This window comes from Otolemur garnettii, unplaced genomic scaffold, assembly GCF_000181295.1.
Source record: "Otolemur garnettii isolate 467f Iridium unplaced genomic scaffold, OtoGar3 scaffold00010, whole genome shotgun sequence".
NCBI lineage: Eukaryota > Metazoa > Chordata > Mammalia > Primates > Galagidae > Otolemur > Otolemur garnettii.
Genome location: NW_003852405.1, coordinates 17,385,129 through 17,405,137, shown reverse-complemented (window position 1 = coordinate 17,405,137; position 20,009 = coordinate 17,385,129). Strand labels below are relative to the sequence as shown.

The 20,009-nt window shown below is 37.9% G+C and overlaps 1 protein-coding gene across 2 annotated transcripts in view; it reads left to right on the top strand.

The window, feature by feature from the left end:
- Nucleotides 1-498: 498 nt before the first annotated feature.
- Nucleotides 499-20,009, top strand: part of CDC7 (cell division cycle 7) — a 24,301-nt gene continuing 4,790 nt past the window's right edge. Inside the window, exons 1-10 of one of the 2 annotated variants that reach the window (XM_003784164.3) lie at nt 540-596; nt 1,228-1,404; nt 9,093-9,176; nt 9,474-9,609; nt 12,132-12,225; nt 12,308-12,450; nt 14,370-14,619; nt 15,243-15,338; nt 16,111-16,289; nt 17,464-17,546. In XM_003784164.3, coding sequence (XP_003784212.1) covers nt 1,290-1,404; nt 9,093-9,176; nt 9,474-9,609; nt 12,132-12,225; nt 12,308-12,450; nt 14,370-14,619; nt 15,243-15,338; nt 16,111-16,289; nt 17,464-17,546 — 1,180 coding nt within the window. In that variant the 5' untranslated portion in view covers nt 540-596; nt 1,228-1,289. Of the gene's footprint in view, nt 597-1,227; nt 1,405-9,092; nt 9,177-9,473; nt 9,610-12,131; nt 12,226-12,307; nt 12,451-14,369; nt 14,620-15,242; nt 15,339-16,110; nt 16,290-17,463; nt 17,547-20,009 lie in introns of both variants that reach the window. The other variant, XM_003784165.2, reaches the window with a different exon arrangement.

Below are 20,009 nucleotides of genomic sequence, written 5' to 3'. Positions count from 1 at the left end.
CTGCCTACCTTGTGGCCAAGGGCTCAATAAATAGTATACAAAGTGTGCCTTCCTTCCACTGTGCTCATTTCTAAAACAGCCACATACAATCAGAAATTACATTTTGGTTTTTAATGGATAAGTAAAGTACTCAACAAAAACGAAGAAAAAGCATACAATCAAGAAATTGCCTGTCTTCCATCCATAGAGCGCCCAATGTCTTCTGTGGCCACAGTATGCAGGGATGCGTCAGAACTCCAAGACCTGAGACCTTTCTTTCTGTTAATTATCTTCTTTCCTTTAAAATAGCGTTGGGCCTTTAACCTTATGCTAGACTCTATTTTTAAAGAAGGGCTTATCCTAAGGCTTTACTTCTACGACCGCCCTCCTAAGAGTAATACTGTATCGCGCCCAGGCCTAAAGAAGCTCAACGCTATTGCGCAAGCGCCCACTGGCGGAGTCCGCGCCGCCGGGGCTTCACAGTGCGCATGAGCAGCTAGAAGCGGCCCGGCGGGAACTGTGGCGCAGGCGCAGTTTGTCGACTCGGTAGGCGGGGAGGCCTTGGAGGCGGTGACCCAGGCATCTGGGGAGCCACAGAAGTCGTACTCTCTTAAACCGTGAGTTTCCGACGGTTTGTTCCATGGCGCGGGGTTGTGAGGGATTAGAAACGAATTCTGGATCGCGACTTCGGTTTTGTCGCAGTGCAGTTCCGTCCCCCGCCCCCTTCTAGCTCTCCGACCTGCGGCGGGAAAGTCTCGCGCCTGCGCGCTAAGCATTCGGTCTTGGTCTAGGTCTGGGACTGGGTCTGAGGGGGAAGGTCCTTCCTAACCGAGCTCGCGGCCCGCTCTCTGGGGAGGATTCCCATACATTCCCTCCTCCCTTCCGCCCGATGCTCGTAGCCAGTGTCGTACCAGTGCTCCACTAAGTTGCGCGGGGCTCCACGAAGTTGCCCGATTTCCTCCCTTAATCCTTTGCCTCGGGTCAAACTGTCCCTTCCCTATGCTGACCGGCAGGCTAGTGGCTCGCTGCGGCGACAGCCCCCCAGCCCCTTTTCCTACCCGCCCCGCCAGTGTTTCTGGAAGGTGAAAGCAAAGCAAATGAAATTCCTTAGAAATGACCATAGTTTTCCTTCTTTTGGGCGTTTAGACACATGGTGCATTTTAAAATGTTTGCACCTTTGAGAGTAGTGGCATTTTTTAGTGTTTGGTTTAGTAAATGACCTAAACTTCTCTAGCATAATTTTCACAGCTGCCTTGCCCCCCCAACCCCCGCCGTGGACGTGACCCCTTTTGCATCTCAGTTGTTTGGTGATGGAGGCGTCTTTGGGGGTGCAGATGGATGAGCCAATGGCTTTTTCTCCCCCGCGTGACCGGTTTCAGGCTGATGGCTCTGTTAAAAAATACGAGCCGAATTTTAAACTTTCAGGTATGTGTTTGATTCCAAAGACGTACAGTTTCAAAGATGTACAAGCAACACTCATGTGTTTTCAATTCCTTTAAAAAAATAACTGAATGTTTAAAGTGAGTTGTAGGTTGACATAGAAAAAGCTTCATAAGATCTTAGGTGTAGGATGGAATCATCTACATGTAGATCTTAGATGTAGGATCGATTTAGGGGGCAACTTTATTGTTGCACAGGTGAAGTTGCTAAGGCCAAAATGTTGATGACTTAAGAACACAGAAGTATGATGCCCACACTAGAATTTGTCTTAAGACCTATGTTCTTATCTTTACTTACCATATTGTACTTGGATTTAGAAGATGACCTTGGAGAAGTCTTTACTTATGTATTCAAAAGCAGAATACACTGACAAAAAAGGAATGAAATGTTTGTAGCAATTAAAAAAGCACCATATCTCAGTATACTTCATGAGGGGTTGTTTGAGGGGAGGAGAGGGTCAAGCAGTGTCTCATCTTGTAGGCTAATATGTGTGTCATAGTTCTGCTTTTGTGCAGGACCTGGGACTTAGGAGGCCCTCAGTACACATGCTTGTACATGTTTGTTAAATAGAATAGTTACAGTTGACTGTATTTTTTTTCCCTAGAAGGTAGCTAAATCTTCTTTTCTATCTTTGTCTTAAGTGAATTTTTATTTGCTCCCCATATCCAGTCACTCAGCCGTATCTTCTTTTTAAAATCTATGGCATTGCATCTTCTTTCCATTCCCATTTTCCACCACAGTAATTCATTTCCTTACACTTTGTTCCTGAATTACAGCAATTTCTTACCTAAACCATCTGCTTTCACTTCTTTTCCATCTTCTAGTTCATCTGTACACTGCTATTAGACTAATCATTTTTTTTTTAATTTACTCTTCCTTAAAACAGCTAGAATAGAACAATCTTTTTTTTTTTTTTTAGAGACAGAGTCTTACTTTGTCACCCTCGGTAGAGTGCTGTGGCATCACAGCTCACAGCAACCTCCAGCTCTTGGGCTTTAGCGATTCTTTTCTCTCAGCCTCCTGAGTAGCTGGAACTACAGGTACCCACCGAAAGGCCCGGCTATTTTTTTGTTGTAGTTTGGCTGGGGACAGGTTTGAAGCCTCCACTGTCGGTATATAGAGATGGTGCCCTACTCACTGAGCCACAGGCACCACCCTAGAATGGAACAATCTTGAAATGCCACTTTCATCCAGTTACATGGATGCTGTCCCTCCTTCCTTCCAGTTTTCTTACAATTACCTGGTTTTCACAGCTTGGCTTTTCCTTACCGGTCATTGGACACATAATCTAATAACAGTCATTGTGTTATTGTTTAGCAGTGTGTATTTTGACTCTTCAGTTTCTACTATAAGCTCCTTGAAGGCAGTACCTCCTAGTTTCTGACTTATGTTGTGTCTTAAGAGGAGCGTGAATGGATGACTCTGACTTGGTTCTAGCATTATGTTTAGGAAAATGCTGCTATTCTAATTTTCTGAAAATCTGCTAAGAAATAAAGAGTGGAGTGAATTTTATTCCAAATTTCAAAAGTATTATAGCCTCTCTGTAACAGAACATCGGGTAACATAACATCTGTAATAATTTATAAAACATGCTGTAACTTTACTCATAGTTCTTTTTTTATATGACCCTTAATAAAAGCTATGCTTATAAAAAAAAAACCAAAAAACGTTACTTAGGAGAAAAGCTGATGAGTTCCAGGCCACATAAGCTCTCTTTTGATCTAATTGGAAAAATCAAATTAGATCATGAGACAGTGACGTGCCTGGACCTCATCAGCTTTACTCCTTGTTGAAGTTGCTTTTGATATATCGTGGCATTCCGAGAACCTAATAGTATCCAGCACATAATATGTGTAGGCGCTTGAAAATATTTGAATGAATGATTTAATGTTAGAATATAAAGTAAAATTCTTAGTGTAATAGATGAGTAGTCTGGCCTTTTGTTTTGAATTATTTGTCAGATTTTTACAACATTTTTCTAATAAAAATTATACGTGCTTATTGAAGAAAGTTTAGAAAGTATAGAAAGCCAAAATAAAATATTATCTCATCATTCAAATATTGCCATTGATGACATTTTGTTAGGTATGTGTAGTTAGGGACATTTTTAAAAAAACTAAATTGGGGGGTCTTCATTTATTTCTAATCTCCATTTTTTTGCTTAATATATATCTTGAATATTTCTCATGTACTTAAATTTTCTCCAACTTCATTTAAGTTCCATTATATAATGTGCTATAATTTAATTACTTTTTATTTTTGAACCTTTAGATCATTTTCTATTTTTCCCCATTAAGAAAAATACTGCAGGCTCGGCACCCGTAGCTCAGTGAGTAGGGCGCCAGCCACATACACTGAAGGTGGTGGGTTCAAGCCCCTCTTGGGCCAGCTAAACAACAATGACAACTGCAACCAAAAAATAGCTGGGCATTGTGGTGGGTGCCTGTAATCCCAACTGCTTGGAAGGCTGAGGCAAGAGAATCGCTTAAGCTCAAGAGTTTGAGGTTGCTGTGAGCTGTGATGCCATGGCATTCTGCTGAGGGTGACATGGTGAGGCTCTGTCAGAAAAAAAAGAAAACTGCAGTGCACAAACTATGTGTATGACATAACATTGGTCAAGTGTTTATGCTTTCATTGTTTCACTGAGCTTTTTTTTTTTCTAAAGTATGTACTATATGTAAAGTTTAGTGAGAAAGATTGTTCAGCAAAAGAATGGAATATAAACTAGTTTTATACTGACTGTCTCCTCCATATGATTGATCTCTACAGGAAGGTTTGCATGTGTTAAATGGACGCCCTTGGCCCTTGCTTCAAAGATGGGTTATAGGTACCATTTTTGTTTGACTAGGACAGATCTCCTTTACACCTGTTGTCTCAATATATTTATTGGTGCCCCCTTTCACTCTCAAGAGTGTACTCGTTTGGTTAATTGTATGCTTCTGTAGTTGTAGGAACTGTAAACCAGACAGTATATATAACTCTAGAATAAGCATGACTATATTCCTGGAGTGTCAGTTCTGCTACATAGTAAGATATTAAAAACCTTTCGTTTATATGATGAACACTTACTAAACATCTATTAAGTGCGTTTTCCTAGGTGCTAGGAATAAATCATTACGTCAACATTCACCAAGTACAGAAGCAGGGAGCGTAGTTAAGGAGGCTATTGCTATATTAAAGCCTACTTGGATGTACAAAATATGGGCATTTAAATTATTTTTTAGCAAGTCATGGACTTTTTAGGGTCTTCACTCTAATACTCAAAGTATGTATTTGTCCCTGTCTTTAACACTGTTGTCCAACTTTTGAACTAAATGCTTTTTTACGCTTTCTCCCGTTTCCCACTTCAGAATTTGAGGATATCACATTCACTTCAGTCCTAGGAAATTTTGCTGTTGTTTAAAAATATCAAAGTTGTTCTGTATTGACAGTAAACTTTAAACATATTTTGAGTTTTTTAAATATGAGTAAGTTGGCAGCACCTATAGCTCACTGGGTAGGGTGCCAGCCACATACACTGAGGCTGGCGGAGTCTAACCCAGCCTGGGCCAGCTAAAAATAATGGTGACAACTGCAACAACAACAACAAAATAGCTGGGTGTTATGGTGAGTGCCTGTAGTCCCAGCTACTTGGGAGGCGGAGGCAAGAGAATTGCTTAAGCCCAAAGGTTGCTGTGAGCTATGATGCCAGAGCACTCTACTGAGGGCAACATAGTGTCTCATAAATAATAAATAAGTAAAAAATAAAATAAATAAATATGGGTAAGTATATAAGAATCAACTAGTCATGTGGAAGCACATTAAGCTTACATAGCTATTCACATAGCTTGTGCATTCCCACATTTTTAAAAAATTTTATTTCTTATAGCATAACTGTGTACATTAATGCAATCATGGGTACAGTGTGCTGTTTTCATATACATTTTGAAATACTCTCATCAAACTGGTCAACATAACCTTTATGTCATTTTCCCAGTTATTGAGTTAAAACGTTCATAGTCTGCTTTTAGAATGCATTCCCACATTTACTGTTAATTTCTGAGGGGGCAGTTAGCCAGTATCTCTACTACTACTTAGCAGCTCATGCTTATGCAAAGTGAAAGTCCAAAGTACAGAGCTCATAGGAAAACCATAGACTGTTATAATTGGAATGTAAAGTTTGTCTGATTCAACCCCTTTGTTTTACAAGTTAAGGAACTGATGGTTCATGACAAGATTTGAATCCAGATCTTTAAATTCCAGGGTCCTCTCTTTCAGCGCCATCCGATGAAACTTTCTGTGACAATGGAAATGTTTCTGTACTCTCACCTGTGGCTAGTGCAACTTAGGAAAATAATTTTAGCTTTAATTAATTTAAAAAAAATTATTTTTCTTTTTGAGACAAAGTCACACTGTGTTGCCCATGCTAGAGTTCCGTGAAGTCACACCTTGCTCACAGCAACCTCAAACTCCTGGGTTCGAGTGATCTTCCTGCCTCTGCCTTCGAAGTAGCTGGGACTACACAGTGCCCCCTGCCATGACGCCTGGCTAATTTTTCAACTTTGAAGTTGAAATTGAAAGTTCTTTCAAAATTTTTAGCCCCTTTTTCAACAGGGGTCTCACTCTTACTCAAGCTGGTCTCTAACTCCTGAGCTTAAGCTCCTACCTTGACCACTTGGAGTGCTAGGATTACAGGTGAGATCCACTGTACCCAGCCAATTACTTTAAATTTTAGTAGCTACATGAAAGTAGTGGGCAGTACAGTTATTTAATCCTACTACAGAGTCTTCAGTATTATTAATCACACACAAAAACAAAACATGCATACAAACACTGGAATGCAATTAGTAATAAAACACTACCAACATCAAAATATTTCATCATTATCTAAACACCATTAATTACAAGGTGCACCATTATTTTATGTTACTTTTAGAAGTGCTCTCAATTACACGGTGACAATGCTTTTCTCTCAAGGGCTAAAGAAGTGCTTCTTCAAGTCACTAACACCTATTTTGTAAGTTCTGATGCTAGCTGACAATTGTAAGGTAGATCCCAATTCCAGAGTTGATAAAACTGTGTCTTAGACTCAAAGAAATGTAACATTAAATTAGTGCCTGTTGGTGGTGCCTTTCCTGTGACATTGTGGAATTTGAAGCTGTTTTGAACTGACACTCATTAGGAAAGATTTTAATGGACTATGGCAACTCTAGACTGCTAGAAAGCCAGCTTTTTCCCCAGGCCTTGGATTTGGCTTCCAGAGTGAAGTAGTGTCATAGCTGATAGTGAGGTAGCTCATGCTGCTGATGCTGTCTTTGGCTTCATTTGTTGTGACTTTTTTCCCCCCTCCAGCTATATCTGGATGTCCATTATGATAATAATTGTTTATTCAACCAATGTTCCAGGCACTGTTCTAACTAGGAGCTGAGTATATTGTGGTGAATTGTACAGAGGACCTGACTTGATGGAGCTTATATTATAACAGAAGGGGCAGACAGTGAAAAATTAAGGAGGATAATTTTATAGTGGATAAGTACTCTGAAGACAATAAACAGGGTAATAGGAGGAATGCCAATTTAAGTAAACTATGACAATTAAGCAAGTTCATGAAGTTACAAGGGAAGAACATTTCAAGTGAGGGACTAATGAGACTAAAAGGGACTAAAAGCCCTTAAGAAATAGTGTTAATAACAGTAACTATAACATAAGAGTTACCATAGTCATTTGTCTATTTACTGTGTACCCAGCATTGTGTTGAAAGCTTTACTTATAGGTATTATTTCACTTAATCTGCACACTATCTAAATGATGTGGGTACTGTTATTGTTCCTATTCTATAGATAGAGAAAACTAAGATTCACAGAGATAAGCTATATGCAGAAGTAAAGTCATACTGGCTTTTGAATAGTGGAGCCGGTATTCTAACTTCCCACCCTTCCAATTTCCAGACTGGTACACATAATTGCTGTGTTACATTGCCTCTTGCATTAAAATCCATGAAGACCTGGTATGGTAGCTCGCACCTATAATCCTAGCTTTAGGAGACCCAGGCTGGAGAATCTCTTGAGACCAGGAGTTACTAGACTGGGCAACATAGTAAAACACCCATTTCTACAGAAAATTTTTAGCTAGGCATGGTAGCAGGCGCCTATAGTCTTACCTATTCAGGAGAGTGAACCAGGAGGATTGCTTGAGCCTAAGACTTTGCGATTGCAGTGAGCTATGATTATGCCATATGCTTCTGTACTCCAGCCCAGTTTAAGTAGTAAGTTCTTCCCATTTCCTTAGATGGGTTGATAGAGTAGGAAGAACCCTGGCGTAGATCTTCCTGGCCTCTTACTTGGTCTTCAGCTTATGTTTCTCTTGCTGTTTAAGTCCATTCTTCACTTGTCATTTTTTCAGCTTAAAAACTTCCCATGGCTTTTATTTGCATTCTCTACTTTCCTCCTCCTCAGCCACATTTTATATCTCTCTGCCCCCCTCCATCAGCCATGCCTTTTTCCTTTTCCATGTGTTTACATACATTTCCTTCCTAAATGTCTTTTTCCATTTTTGCTACATGGTGAATGAATGCTTCAGAACATAGCTTAGCTGTCCCCTGAAGGCTTCCCAGCACCTTCTGAAGTGCTTATCACCCTCCCAATATTATGCATTCCATTATTATAATCATCACCTTGTATAAGAGTGATAACATCTGTCTCCTCCAGTAGACTTAAGCTCCCAGTGGCTGTACCACATTTATTCATTTTTTTAATATGCCCACTGCTGAGCTTTTTATAAAGTGTTTGTTAAATGAATGAGTTCTGTAGACATCAGTAATATCACTGTGAAATTAGGCAAATTACTTAACTTCCCTGAAAAATCAAGATAATAATTCCTGTTCTGCCATTATCACAGCGCTGTTGTGACAGTCTGAAAAGTTAGTATATTATGAAGGTGCTTTGAAAATGTCTTAAACTGTTACTCTGTGCACAATATTATTATAATTTAAAGTAGCTGATGCTTGGCCTAGATATTGTAATAAAATGTGAAGGCTTTTACGTAGTACTCTTTTGTATCTAGTAGTATATTGGATTTTGTGTTATTGCCTCCTGTTATTTTAACCATGTTTTCATAAAGAGCTTATATTTATTTGAAAGTAGCAGTTTATCTGCTATCAAGGATAGAAGATACTAGCGACTGGGACCAATTTTTAAAAATATTTTTTAACATGCCTGAGAGCTTTAGTAGGCTTCCTTGCTGAGACTAAACCATGAATATTCACTATATAAGACTTTTCTAAGTCTGCCTGATTTTGTATCTTTGTGGGAAGGAAATAGTTTTCAAGGTCATTGTATCCTTGTCATGCCATCTAGTGATCACAAAATATTTAGTTACTTTAAAGCTTAGCTTCTTTGTGTTGTAGTGTATGCAGTAACAGTGTATCTGTTAGTGTGTAATTCCAGTGAGGTAGAAATTTGCTGTGTGCAATTCTGGGACTCGTTTTTTTTGTCCTTTTTTTGTCTGTTCAAGAGGTATATGTGAATTATAGCAACTTGATGGAGTTTTAATTATTATCATTTTAAGTTATATTAAAACTTTTATTTGTAATTATTACTTATGTGTTAGAATTTATTTCATTGAGGTTTTTAATTTATGAAGCTATAAAATATACTCTCATTGATAATAACTGTACATTCTTATTTTCCTAATAGGCATTAAAAAAGATATTGAGAAGCTTTATGAAGCTGTACCACAGCTTGGTAATCTGTTTAAGATTAAGGACAAAATTGGAGAAGGTACTTTGGGATATAATTTATTATTTTTACAAGTTTTATTTTCCTTCTATAATCTTGGTTTTCATTACTATTATTGAAAAATATATTATTTCTTTAAATATTAAGACCATGGTTATATGACTAAATAAGATAATAGCTTTTCTTCTTTTGTGGAAATAAAGAATAAATAATATATAGTAAAATGAACAGTCCTATTTTAATGTATTATGTCACTAAAATAATTTATAATCTTTTAGCATTGTTCCAGTAATATTTTTAAAAACTGAGTGCTGAAAAATCTAATAAATTGTTTTACAGGCACTTTCAGCTCTGTTTATTTGGCTACAGCACAGTTACAAGTAGGACCTGAAGAGAAAATTGCTCTAAAACACTTAATTCCAACCAGTCATCCTATAAGAATTGCAGCTGAACTTCAGTGCCTAACAGTGGCGGGGTAGGCAATTTAATAGTGAACGGCTGTGTATAATTTATAAGATTTTAAAGTAGATGCTTAATAGGGATGATGAGCTCGTACATGAATCACATAACATTTTTCAGTCAAGTGTTTGCAATTTGCTAGTACTTTTCTCTAACCTTGCAGTAGTTATTTAAATTTATAGTAATTCTTTTAGAGTGGATTTCCCTTGAGGCTCAGCTTGACTTCTCATTCTTTTGCTACTTTTTGGAACCTTTCTGCCAAATCATAAGCCTTGGCTTTTGTAGTTTATAATTTTTTTGTTTGTTTGTTTTTGTAGAGATAGTCTTATTCCATCGCCCTCGGTAGAGTGCTGTAGTGCAGCTCACAGCAGCCTCCAACTCCATTGGACTTAGGCAGTTCTCTTGCCTCAGCTTCCCGAGTAGCTGGGACTACAGGCACCTGCCACAATGCCCGGCTATTTTTTTTTTGGAATTTGGCCAGGGCCAGGTTTGAACCTGCCATCCTTGGTATATGGGGCCAGTGCCCTACTCACTGAGCTATAGGCACTGCCCTATAATGTTTTTCTCTTTAATGTAGGGCATTCACATTTCACATCTCCCTAGTTATTGACAATCTCACCTTACATTTATTTTTTATTTTATTTATTTATTTTTTTGAGACAGAACCTCAAGTTGTCGCCCTGGGTAAAGTGCTATGGCATCACAGCTCACAGCAACCTTCAGCTCATGGGCTCAAGCAATTTTCCTGCCTCCACCTCCCAGGTAGCTGGGACAGCAGGCGCCTGCCACAATGCTTGGCTATTTTTTGGTTGCAGTCGTCATTGTTGTTTGGTGGGCCTAGGCTGGATTTTTTTTTTTTTTTTTTTGGCTGGGGCTGGGTTTGAACCCACCACCTCCGGCATATGGGGCCAGCGCCCTACCCTTTTGAGCTACAGGCACCGCCCCCTGGGCTGGATTTGAACCCACCAGCTCAGGTGTATGTGGCTGGCGCCCTTAGCCCTCTCATCTTACATTTAGAACAACAGAATCATGGTGTATCTTTCTCCTTGGTTTCTCTGAGCTAGGTCATTACTGTCAATACATGGGCATGATCTAGTATTTTTTTTTTTTTTAATTGTTGGGGATTCATTGAGGGTATAAGAAACCAGGTTACACTGATTGCATTTGTCAGGTAAAGTCCCTCTTAACAATTGTGTCTTGCCTCAAAAGGTGCGTCACACACCCAGACCCCACCCCTTCCCTCCTTCCCTCTCCGCTCTTCCTTTCCCCTAACCCTCCTCCTTCTCTGTCTCTCTGCTCTCCCTTCCTTACCCTCCATGATCTAGTATCTTACTCCTCCTGAACTTCCCTCCCTGTTCCAGCTGCTCCATCATTTCTGCCTTCTCCTTCATAGTCAGATTTCTCAAGAATTATCTACACATACTGTTTTCACTTCCACACCCCTCTTCTACTACCTGCACACTTCAACTCTCCTCCATGCTAAACCGAAGGTACTTTGGTTAAAGTCAGCCCTAACTGTAGGCATCATTTAACATAATAGATTTGAACCATCGTCCTTTGGCTTTGGTACTACTGCACCCTCCTAGTTTTCTTCCTCATTTGGCCTTTCATTTTTAGTATCTTTGTCAGTTCATCCTCTTGTAGCTGATCCCTAAATATTGGAGTTCTTCAGTGCTCGATCTTTGGCATTCTTTCTCTGTATTCTTCCTTAGTACCCTATATTTCCACATGGCTGATAGTAACAATTCCTGAAAGTAATATCTAACTTCAGACCTTTTATCTTAACTGCAGATTTATACCTATTTGACATTTCCAGTTGGGTGCCTGATTGATATCTCAAACTTAATATGGCAAAAACTAAATTTTAACCCATTTTCCCTGCCAAAAACACCCATCAGAACAAATATTCTTATTTATCCACCTCCATAAATGTCACCAACATCCATCCACCAGATGAATCATGCCAGAAACCTAGTTTCTCCATTTCTCTTCTAAACCATATCCAAGTCCTTATTGCCTCCAAAATATATCTAAAGAACTCCTGCATCTCTTTCTGCTTTCTCTACCATCACCTCAGCCCAAGCCTAGACTACTCCTGTAGCCTGCTTCTTTGTTTACTCCTTTAACTCCATCTTGACACAGCAGCCAGAATGATCATTAAAACATAAAATGTATATGTATATAACATAAACCAGATGTTAGTTCCATGACTTCAAATTATTTTTTAAAATGTATTACTATTACCTTCATATCTGCTACTATGCCAATTTGTTCTTTTCCTTTACTTCTCATTCTGCTGCTTCCCCGGTTAAAACTATAATTATCTCATGTTTGAATTATAGTAAACTTATAACTGGTAGTATTTTTGTTTTAAAAGAAAACTTTAATATAGGTCACTTAAATGTTTATACTGTCTTATATGATGATGATTTAGAAGTCAGTTTTCTAGCAAATATGTATATGTTGCTAAAAAACGAGGCATAAAGTCTCAGTTCATTTGACCTTTCCTCTGCAGTTCATTGTGCTTTTTTCCACTAGGGGGCAAGACAATGTCATGGGAGTTAAATACTGTTTTAGGAAAAATGATCATGTGGTTATTGCTATGCCATATCTGGAGCATGAGTCCTTTTTGGTAGGTTTTAATATTTCTTTCTAAACATTTAATTGAAAACAATTTTCATCCATAACTCATTTCAACCATAACTTTATTTTAGGACATTTTGAATTCTCTTTCCTTTCAAGAAGTACGGGAATATATGTTTAATCTGTTCAGAGCTTTGAAACGCATTCATCAGTTTGGTATTGTTCACCGTGATGTTAAGCCCAGCAATTTTTTATATAACAGGCGTTTAAAAAAGTAAGTATGAAGAGTTACTAGGAAGTATTTACTTGAATGAATTTGTGCTAGGGGTCTATCTCTCCCTTTTTTATGTATGTATTTTTTGGAGACAGCGTCTCCCTTTGTTGCCCAAGATGGAGTACAATGGTTTCATCATAGCTTACTGCAACCTCACGCCTGGGCTTGAGTGATCCTCCTGCCTCAGCCTCCCAGGTGTCTGGAACTTTAGGTCCCCACCAACATACCTGACTGATTTTTCTATATTTTGTAGAAACACAGTCTCACTCTTGCTCAGGCTGGTCTTGAATTTCTGAGATCAAGTGATCCTCCCACCTTGGTGTCCCAGAGTGCTAGGATTACCAGCATGAACCACCATGCCCGGCCATCTCTATTTTTTTTTTTTAAATAAAATATTTTTATTGTCTATATTTCAGGTATTCAATGTGATATTGTGGGTACCTAATAAAAGGTTACCATAGTGAAGCAATAAACATATTCATCATCTCAGTTACCCATTTTTTATTGTTTTTCTAGCAAAAGCAGCTGAAATTTACTCACTTGGCTTGTCATGTACAGTATAATTTTATTTATTTATTATTTAGCATACCTCTAGATGTTATTCTATTTATCTTGTACTTTGTGTCCTCCAATGTACATCTCTTAGACACAGTTCATACTGCCATGGCCATGCACAGATTATTTCTGTTTCAAGTTTTCATTGTAATTGAGACGGGAAATGAAGTGAAAAAGAAGATATCCTTGTATTAGGAAAATAGTGTACATCATTAGATGTACCATGGTTTGGTGGAAGTGGGGCTTAGCTAAAGAGGACTTAGAAATCTTTTCTAACCTAACACGTCTCTTATCTCTGGGCTTCATTTTTCTTTTCTAGTAAATGAGAGATTGAATCACATGATAGTCAATTTCCTGTTTCAACACTAAAGTTGTATTTATATGTATCTATGTATTTAATGGTGATTAGGTACATAGAGTCATTATAAGCTGAAAAGAACTTAAATAATGCTGTTTATAGAATGGATCATATTAAGTGTGATAAGAATAAAACTACAAGTTCCTTTTTTTGGAGACAGAGTCTCACTTTGTCATCCTTGGTAGGGTGCCATGGTGTGATATCTCACACCATGATAGCAACCTCAAACTCTAGGGCTCAAGTAATTCTCTTGCCTTAGCCTCCCAAGTAGCTAGGACTACAGGCACCAGCCACAACACCTGGCTATTTTTAGAGACAGGGTCTTGCTCTGGGCTCAGGCTGGTCTTAAAACTGGGAGCCCAGGCAATCCACTTGCCTCAGCCTCCCAGAGTGTTAGGATTATAGGCGTGAGCCACTGCAAAAACTATAATTTATCTTTTGGGCTTTTAGGCTCCTGACTTTTCTCTAAAGTTCTTTTCTCTAAGTTGAATTTTAAAACCAGAATTTTATTTTTTTACCTTGCTTAATTAGAAGTTATCTGCTATGATGCTATCTTTGCCACCATTAGAGAATAAAGAATTGTGCTTATATCATGTACTGCTCTTTAGCTTTATCAGCACAGGTTGTTGGAAAAGAGAGAAAAGACTGATTGTTGGATGTATCTTTCTTTCTTTTTTTTTTTTTTAAAGGAAAAAGCAGCTAAATTTTTATTTCAGGGTCTCTGATTAGGACTTTTAATCTAGTCCAGTCAAATTATTTTTGATAAAATCAAAGTGAAGAAAAAACATTTCAGCCTGGGGTATCTTTCTTAATTTTCAATCTAGTGAGCTATTAAATTCTTACTTTGTCTGGAAAGCTTATTTTTCTTACCTTTTTTCAGGAATGTTATAAATTCTTAATTGATTCCCAAAAGAATTAGCATTTTTATATGAGGATGGTTTGATGTTATGATGTTACTAAGCTTTACTCATTAAAAGGAGTAAAAATGCTTAATTTTGTTTTTTAGATACGCCTTGGTAGACTTTGGTTTGGCCCAAGGAACCCATGATACAAAAATAGAGCTTCTCAAATTTGTCCAGTCTGAAACTCAGCAGGAAAGTTGTTCACAAAACAAATCCCACACAATCACAGGAAACAAGATTTCTTTGAATGACCCAGCACCTAAGGAGCCGGATCAACAGTCTACCACAAAAACTTGTGTTAAAAGACCCTACACAAACGCACAAATTCAGATTAAACAAGGAAAAGACGGAAAGGTTCTACCTCTTTTATTTCTTAAGCATTGCCACTGTTTTAGAAATGTACTCCTTCAGCCAATAGAGGGAGATATAATACTAGGATAGTACTTCTAATTTAAAAAACTTCTTTTTACATTTGTTATAGGTGTTCAATTGTTTAGATTTTATAATAAAATTTACACTGAAGCATTTTGCTCATTTCACAACTAAAATTTATTTTTGCCAATTTATAATATTTTGCCATTATGTATTAAAAATTATATGACAAAAATAGCAAATCATTTTCCCTGCATGTTAAAAAGTTCAGAATAATTATCGTTTTTGAAAGAAAGCACTAATTATAGGAGAAAAATTCTGAAGTGTCTATCTCCATTTTAGCTGCACAGCAAAATGTAGCATCCATGCAGGTGGTTTTGAATTTTTTAGTTATATCTGTTTGTGGACTGTGATAACATTGTGTATGGGTGTTGAGTTCTGTCTAGACTATTTTCTCCTTTCACAGAAGTGTTTCAGTGCCTGAGAATGACTTGGATACAGCATATTTCATGTCACTTAACTCTTTAAAAGTGGTGGCAGAGTACAGCTGGCAGAAAGTGTTACAGATATAATCCTTATTTTCCTTGTTTTTGTTGGTATTGTAGGAGGGATCTGTAGGCCTTTCTGCCCAGCGCTCTGTTTTTGGAGAAAGAAATTTCAATATACACAGCTCCATTTCACATGAGAGCCCTGCAGTGAAAGTAAGTAATGTAGCTTAATAGTGCAATGGTCAGTCAGCCATACATTCGGGAATCTAGGTGATCACTAGATTAGCATGTACTATCAGCAGTTTTTTAAAAGTAGGGTTTGCCTTTGGCAAAGGTATTATTGCTTTGAGCATTTAATCAGAACTTTGGTTTTCTTCAACTTTTCTCTGAACTTTTCTGGTGAAAATTTTCATCATTTTTTGGTTAGCTGACTATTGTAGCTGTTTTCTTAGAGGAACATTTTAGAATAGTAAGGCCTTTTCTATCATTGCTGGAATGTGGGCTCCCAAATTGTAATACAGTTCTGACATATAGTTGATAGCATAAAGATGTTGGTAAAGTTAATGAAATTGTTGCCAGTCAATGTTAGATGGTTTTAAATTAACTTACATCTTGCAGCAGCTGGACAGCATGAGCCAGTACATTAAAACTCTGACTTTAGCCAATGTAATTGTGCAGTTTACAGTTCTGAAATGGAGTTAGACACTAGAACGTTACTGTTTTATACTTTTTGTAATACATTAAGAAAAGTTCTAATAAAGTATAATAAGTCAAATATTTGCTAAACTAGGACTAATTAGATTTTAATACATGTATACGGTTATAGGTAAACTCAGAAAGATCTAAACATTGTAACAGACAACTGTTCATTTACAATTCAGTAGCACATTCAGTGCCTTTTAAAGTTATGCGTTTTGCCATGCTAATATTTGAGAACATTATGTTAAGTGTCATGAAAATAGAAAATTTGACTTTTCTTTTACAGCTTATGAAGCAGTCTAAGACTGTGGATGTACTATCTAGAAAGTTAGCAACAAAAAAGAAGGCTATTTCTACAAGAGCTATGAATAGTGGTGTGACGAGGAAATCTGCCAGTTCTTGCCCAACTAGCCTGCCCTGTGACTGCTATGCAACAGATAAAGTTTGCAGTATTTGCCTTTCAAGGTAATATTTTTGATGGTTTTATAAAATCACTAGCATGCTGCCAGCCAAGGTTAGGAATTGCATTGATTTTGCTGGATGATTGATTAAGTGAGTGAAAGGGCACAAGGTTGATAAGAGCAGTACTTGAGCAAAAGATAACTATTGTCACATATTGCTCATTTGACACGGACATGCCCTTTGGAAAATATGTTTGCTTTTAATACAAGTAATTGGTGCAGTGGTGGGGAGAATAGGCTTTTTAGAGGCTTAGAATTAAACATTTTGCTTGCTGATATAATCTTTCTGTTTTCTTTTATTCCTGCCTATGTGGAATAATCAGAATGAAGTAGCAGAGCTCTTCTCTTACTCCCATCTTCAAATCTTTGGCTCATAAATTCCTTCCTTTCTTTTAAGACTTAGCTTTCCTGTAATCCTAGCACTCTGGGAGGCTGAGAAGGGTGGATTGCCTGAGCTCACAGGTTTGAGACCAGCCTGAACCAGGCGAGACCTTGTCTCTTAAAAAAAAAAAAAAAATAGCTGGGTGTTGTGGCAAGCACCTGTAGTCCCACCTACTTGGGAGGCTGAGGCAAGAGAATTGCTTGAGCCCAAGAGATTGAGGGTGCTGTGAGCTATGATGCAACATCACTCTGCTGAGGGGAACAAACTGAGACTCTGTCTCAAAACAAAAAGACTTAGTTTTCATCAAGTCTTTCCTGATTAACTCAAATATATATATGTGAATAAGTAATTACCTCTAACAAATGAAGTTGCCTGAAAAACGTCTCTTGGAGTAAGCCAAGAACTAGAAGGGGGAACAGCCAGAAAAAGCAAAATCTAGGCTGTTCATTATGATAGATTTACTTTATTTTTTTTTTATTTTTAATTTTTTTTTAGAGACAGATTCTCACTTTGTTGCCCTCAGTAGAGTACGGTGATGTCACAGCTCACAGCAATGTCCAGTTCTTGGGCTTAGGTGATTCTCTTGCCTCAGCCTCCTAAGTAGCTGGGACTACAGGCACCTGCCACAATGCTTTTAATTTTTGATTAAAATTACTTGTTATTGTATAAGATTTACTTTATAATAACTTTGTATAGATATCAAGGCAAAGTTTTCTGTGAACTAAATTGATAAGTATTATTTTTTGGACTTTAGTTCAACTTTAACATAACTAAAGAAATCTTATTTCATTATAAGACGTCAGCAGGTTGCCCCTAGGGCAGGTACACCAGGATTCAGAGCACCAGAGGTCTTGACAAAGTGCCCCAATCAAACTACAGGTATGTTGCACTAGAAATACAGAAACCAGTTCAAATAGATTGTTTATGATCTTTGTCTATTTATGACTAATATTTGAGTTCTGCTTTTAATTAAATTATGTAAGTATGTTCTAGCAGTGTGGTGTTCCTATTTTGGATATGCTGCTATTCTTTATGAAAGTTTTTTTTTTAATCCTCCCTTTGTTTCTTAACCTTTTTTTCCCCATAGATTCCATTTTGCTTATTTACTTACAAGATGACATCACCCTTATGGAAAAAAAATTATTAGTTTTTGCTAACTTAAGACTTGTAGGGTTTTATCTGTTTGCCTCATACCTTAAAAGTTTTCTGTGATGTGTTTGATTAAAATTACTTGTTATTGTATAAACAATGTAATAATAGTTAAAAGATTTTGAGGCCAGACTCTGGCTCATGCAGATAATTCTGGCAGTTTGGGAGGCCAAGTTGGGAGGATTGCTTGAGGCAAGGAGTTGAAGACCAGCCTAAGTTAAGACAGCAAGACCCTATCTCTTAAAAAAATATATAGGGTGGGCGGTGCCTGTGGCTCAGTAGGTAGGGTGCTGGCCCCATGTACCGAGGGTGGCAGGTTCGAACCCACCCCCAGCCAAACTGCAACCAAAATAGCTAGGTGTTGTGGTGGGCCTGTAGTCCCAGATACTCGGGAGGCTGAGGCAAGAGAATCATCTAAGCCCAGGAGTTGGAGGTTGCTGTGAGCTGTGACGTCATGGCACTCTACCAAGGGTGATAAAGTAAGACTCTGTCTCTAACAAAACAAAATATATATATATATATGTACATACATATATGTACATACACATATATGTATATATATGTACATATATATATGAAAATTAGCCAGGCATGGTGGTATGTGCCTATAGTTCCACTACCTTGTGAAACTGAGGTGGGAAACATGTTTGAGTCCAAGAACATGAGCTCAAAGTGAGCTATGAAGATGCTACTACATTCTAGTCTGGGCAACAGAGTGAGATTCTATCTCAAAAAAAAAAAAAAAAGATTTTGAAAAAGAGAAAAGTCTTATAACCTAAAAAGTTGACATGGAGCTGGAACCTAGGAAACACCTTGTTGAATGAATAAATGAATCCTGCTATTCACGTGGATTATGGGCTTTGAAGAAATACATTAATTCATTGTATGTGTGTACTGTGCTTGCTGATCATACAAAATTGAATGAGACCATCTGTTTCACTCTGGTGTAAGATACTCTCAAATAATTATAAAGTAATCTATTGAGTGTAGTGAAAAAACTATACAAGGTGTTTAAAGGTATCTAATTATCCTAACCCAAAGGGATTACAGAAGAGAATCCCTGGAAAAGGTGACCTCTGAGATAAGAATATAAATTGGGGGGCAGTGCCGTGGCTCAAGGAGTGGGGCGCTAGCCCCATATACCGGGGGTGGTGGGTTCAAACCCGGCCCCGGCCAAAAACTGCAAAAAAAAAAAAAAAAAAGAGAATAAGTTGGGGTGGGAGGTTAACATTGAAACATGAACTGAGGAAATCAAGAACTAATCCAGTTATACTGGAAACTAAAATTTTAGTGTTGCTAGGATATTTAGATGCAAGTTGAGGAACAGTAAGAAACCTAGAAAGAGGTAAACAGAGTCAAATCACACTTGTTAACAGTGGACTATACACTGGAGATGCTGGAAAGTTATTCAAGAGGAAGAGAGGGTAAGGTGACATTCTAGGTGGATCATTCTGGCAGATGTGCAGAGGATAGATTTTGGAGAGTGGCAGCTTGCAGTGGTTCAGTGAGAGATAGTACAAGTGTGAATGACAGCATTGGTAATAGGAATGAAGTAAAAAGAAAGGCAAGGATTGATAAGGCAGACTTTGGTGGGTGATTAGGTAGAATTTGGGCTGGTGAGGGAACAAAGCATTCAGGCTGTTTACCAGATTCCTGGCTTAGGGCCTTGAATGTGTGCTAGTAACAAGGTGGAGAGTAAAGGAGAAGTAACTGGTTTGTAGTAGGGAAATGTAAAGCTGATTTGAGATATTTGTGGAATTCTAGACAGAGATAATCCAACAGAGTAAAAGTTGAAACAGAACAACTTTTTCAGCTCAGGAACAGAGCTGAGCTAGGAACACAATTGAGTGTCATCATTATAGTAGTTTGGTAGTTGTCACCTTTATAGTAAATGGTAGTTGAAGCCATGAAGCAGGTGGACCAGTCAGAGAGAGTATACCAGGGAAGATGTTAGAATTTTGAGGAACCTCAGCATTAAGGCTTAGAGAAAATATTGAAGAAGGGGCAGGCAGAGGTACAAAGGGAACTCAGAAAGGCAAGTTTAACAGAGGCTAAAGGATAGAGAGTGAATTACTTGGTGATACTAGGAGGACAATTAGGAGAGAGGTCTGTAAAAGGAAAAATGAGCTTTTCAACATGAAACTGAGCTGGTCTTAATCTTAACTGGTGGAATTCTGTAGATTAAAGGATTTG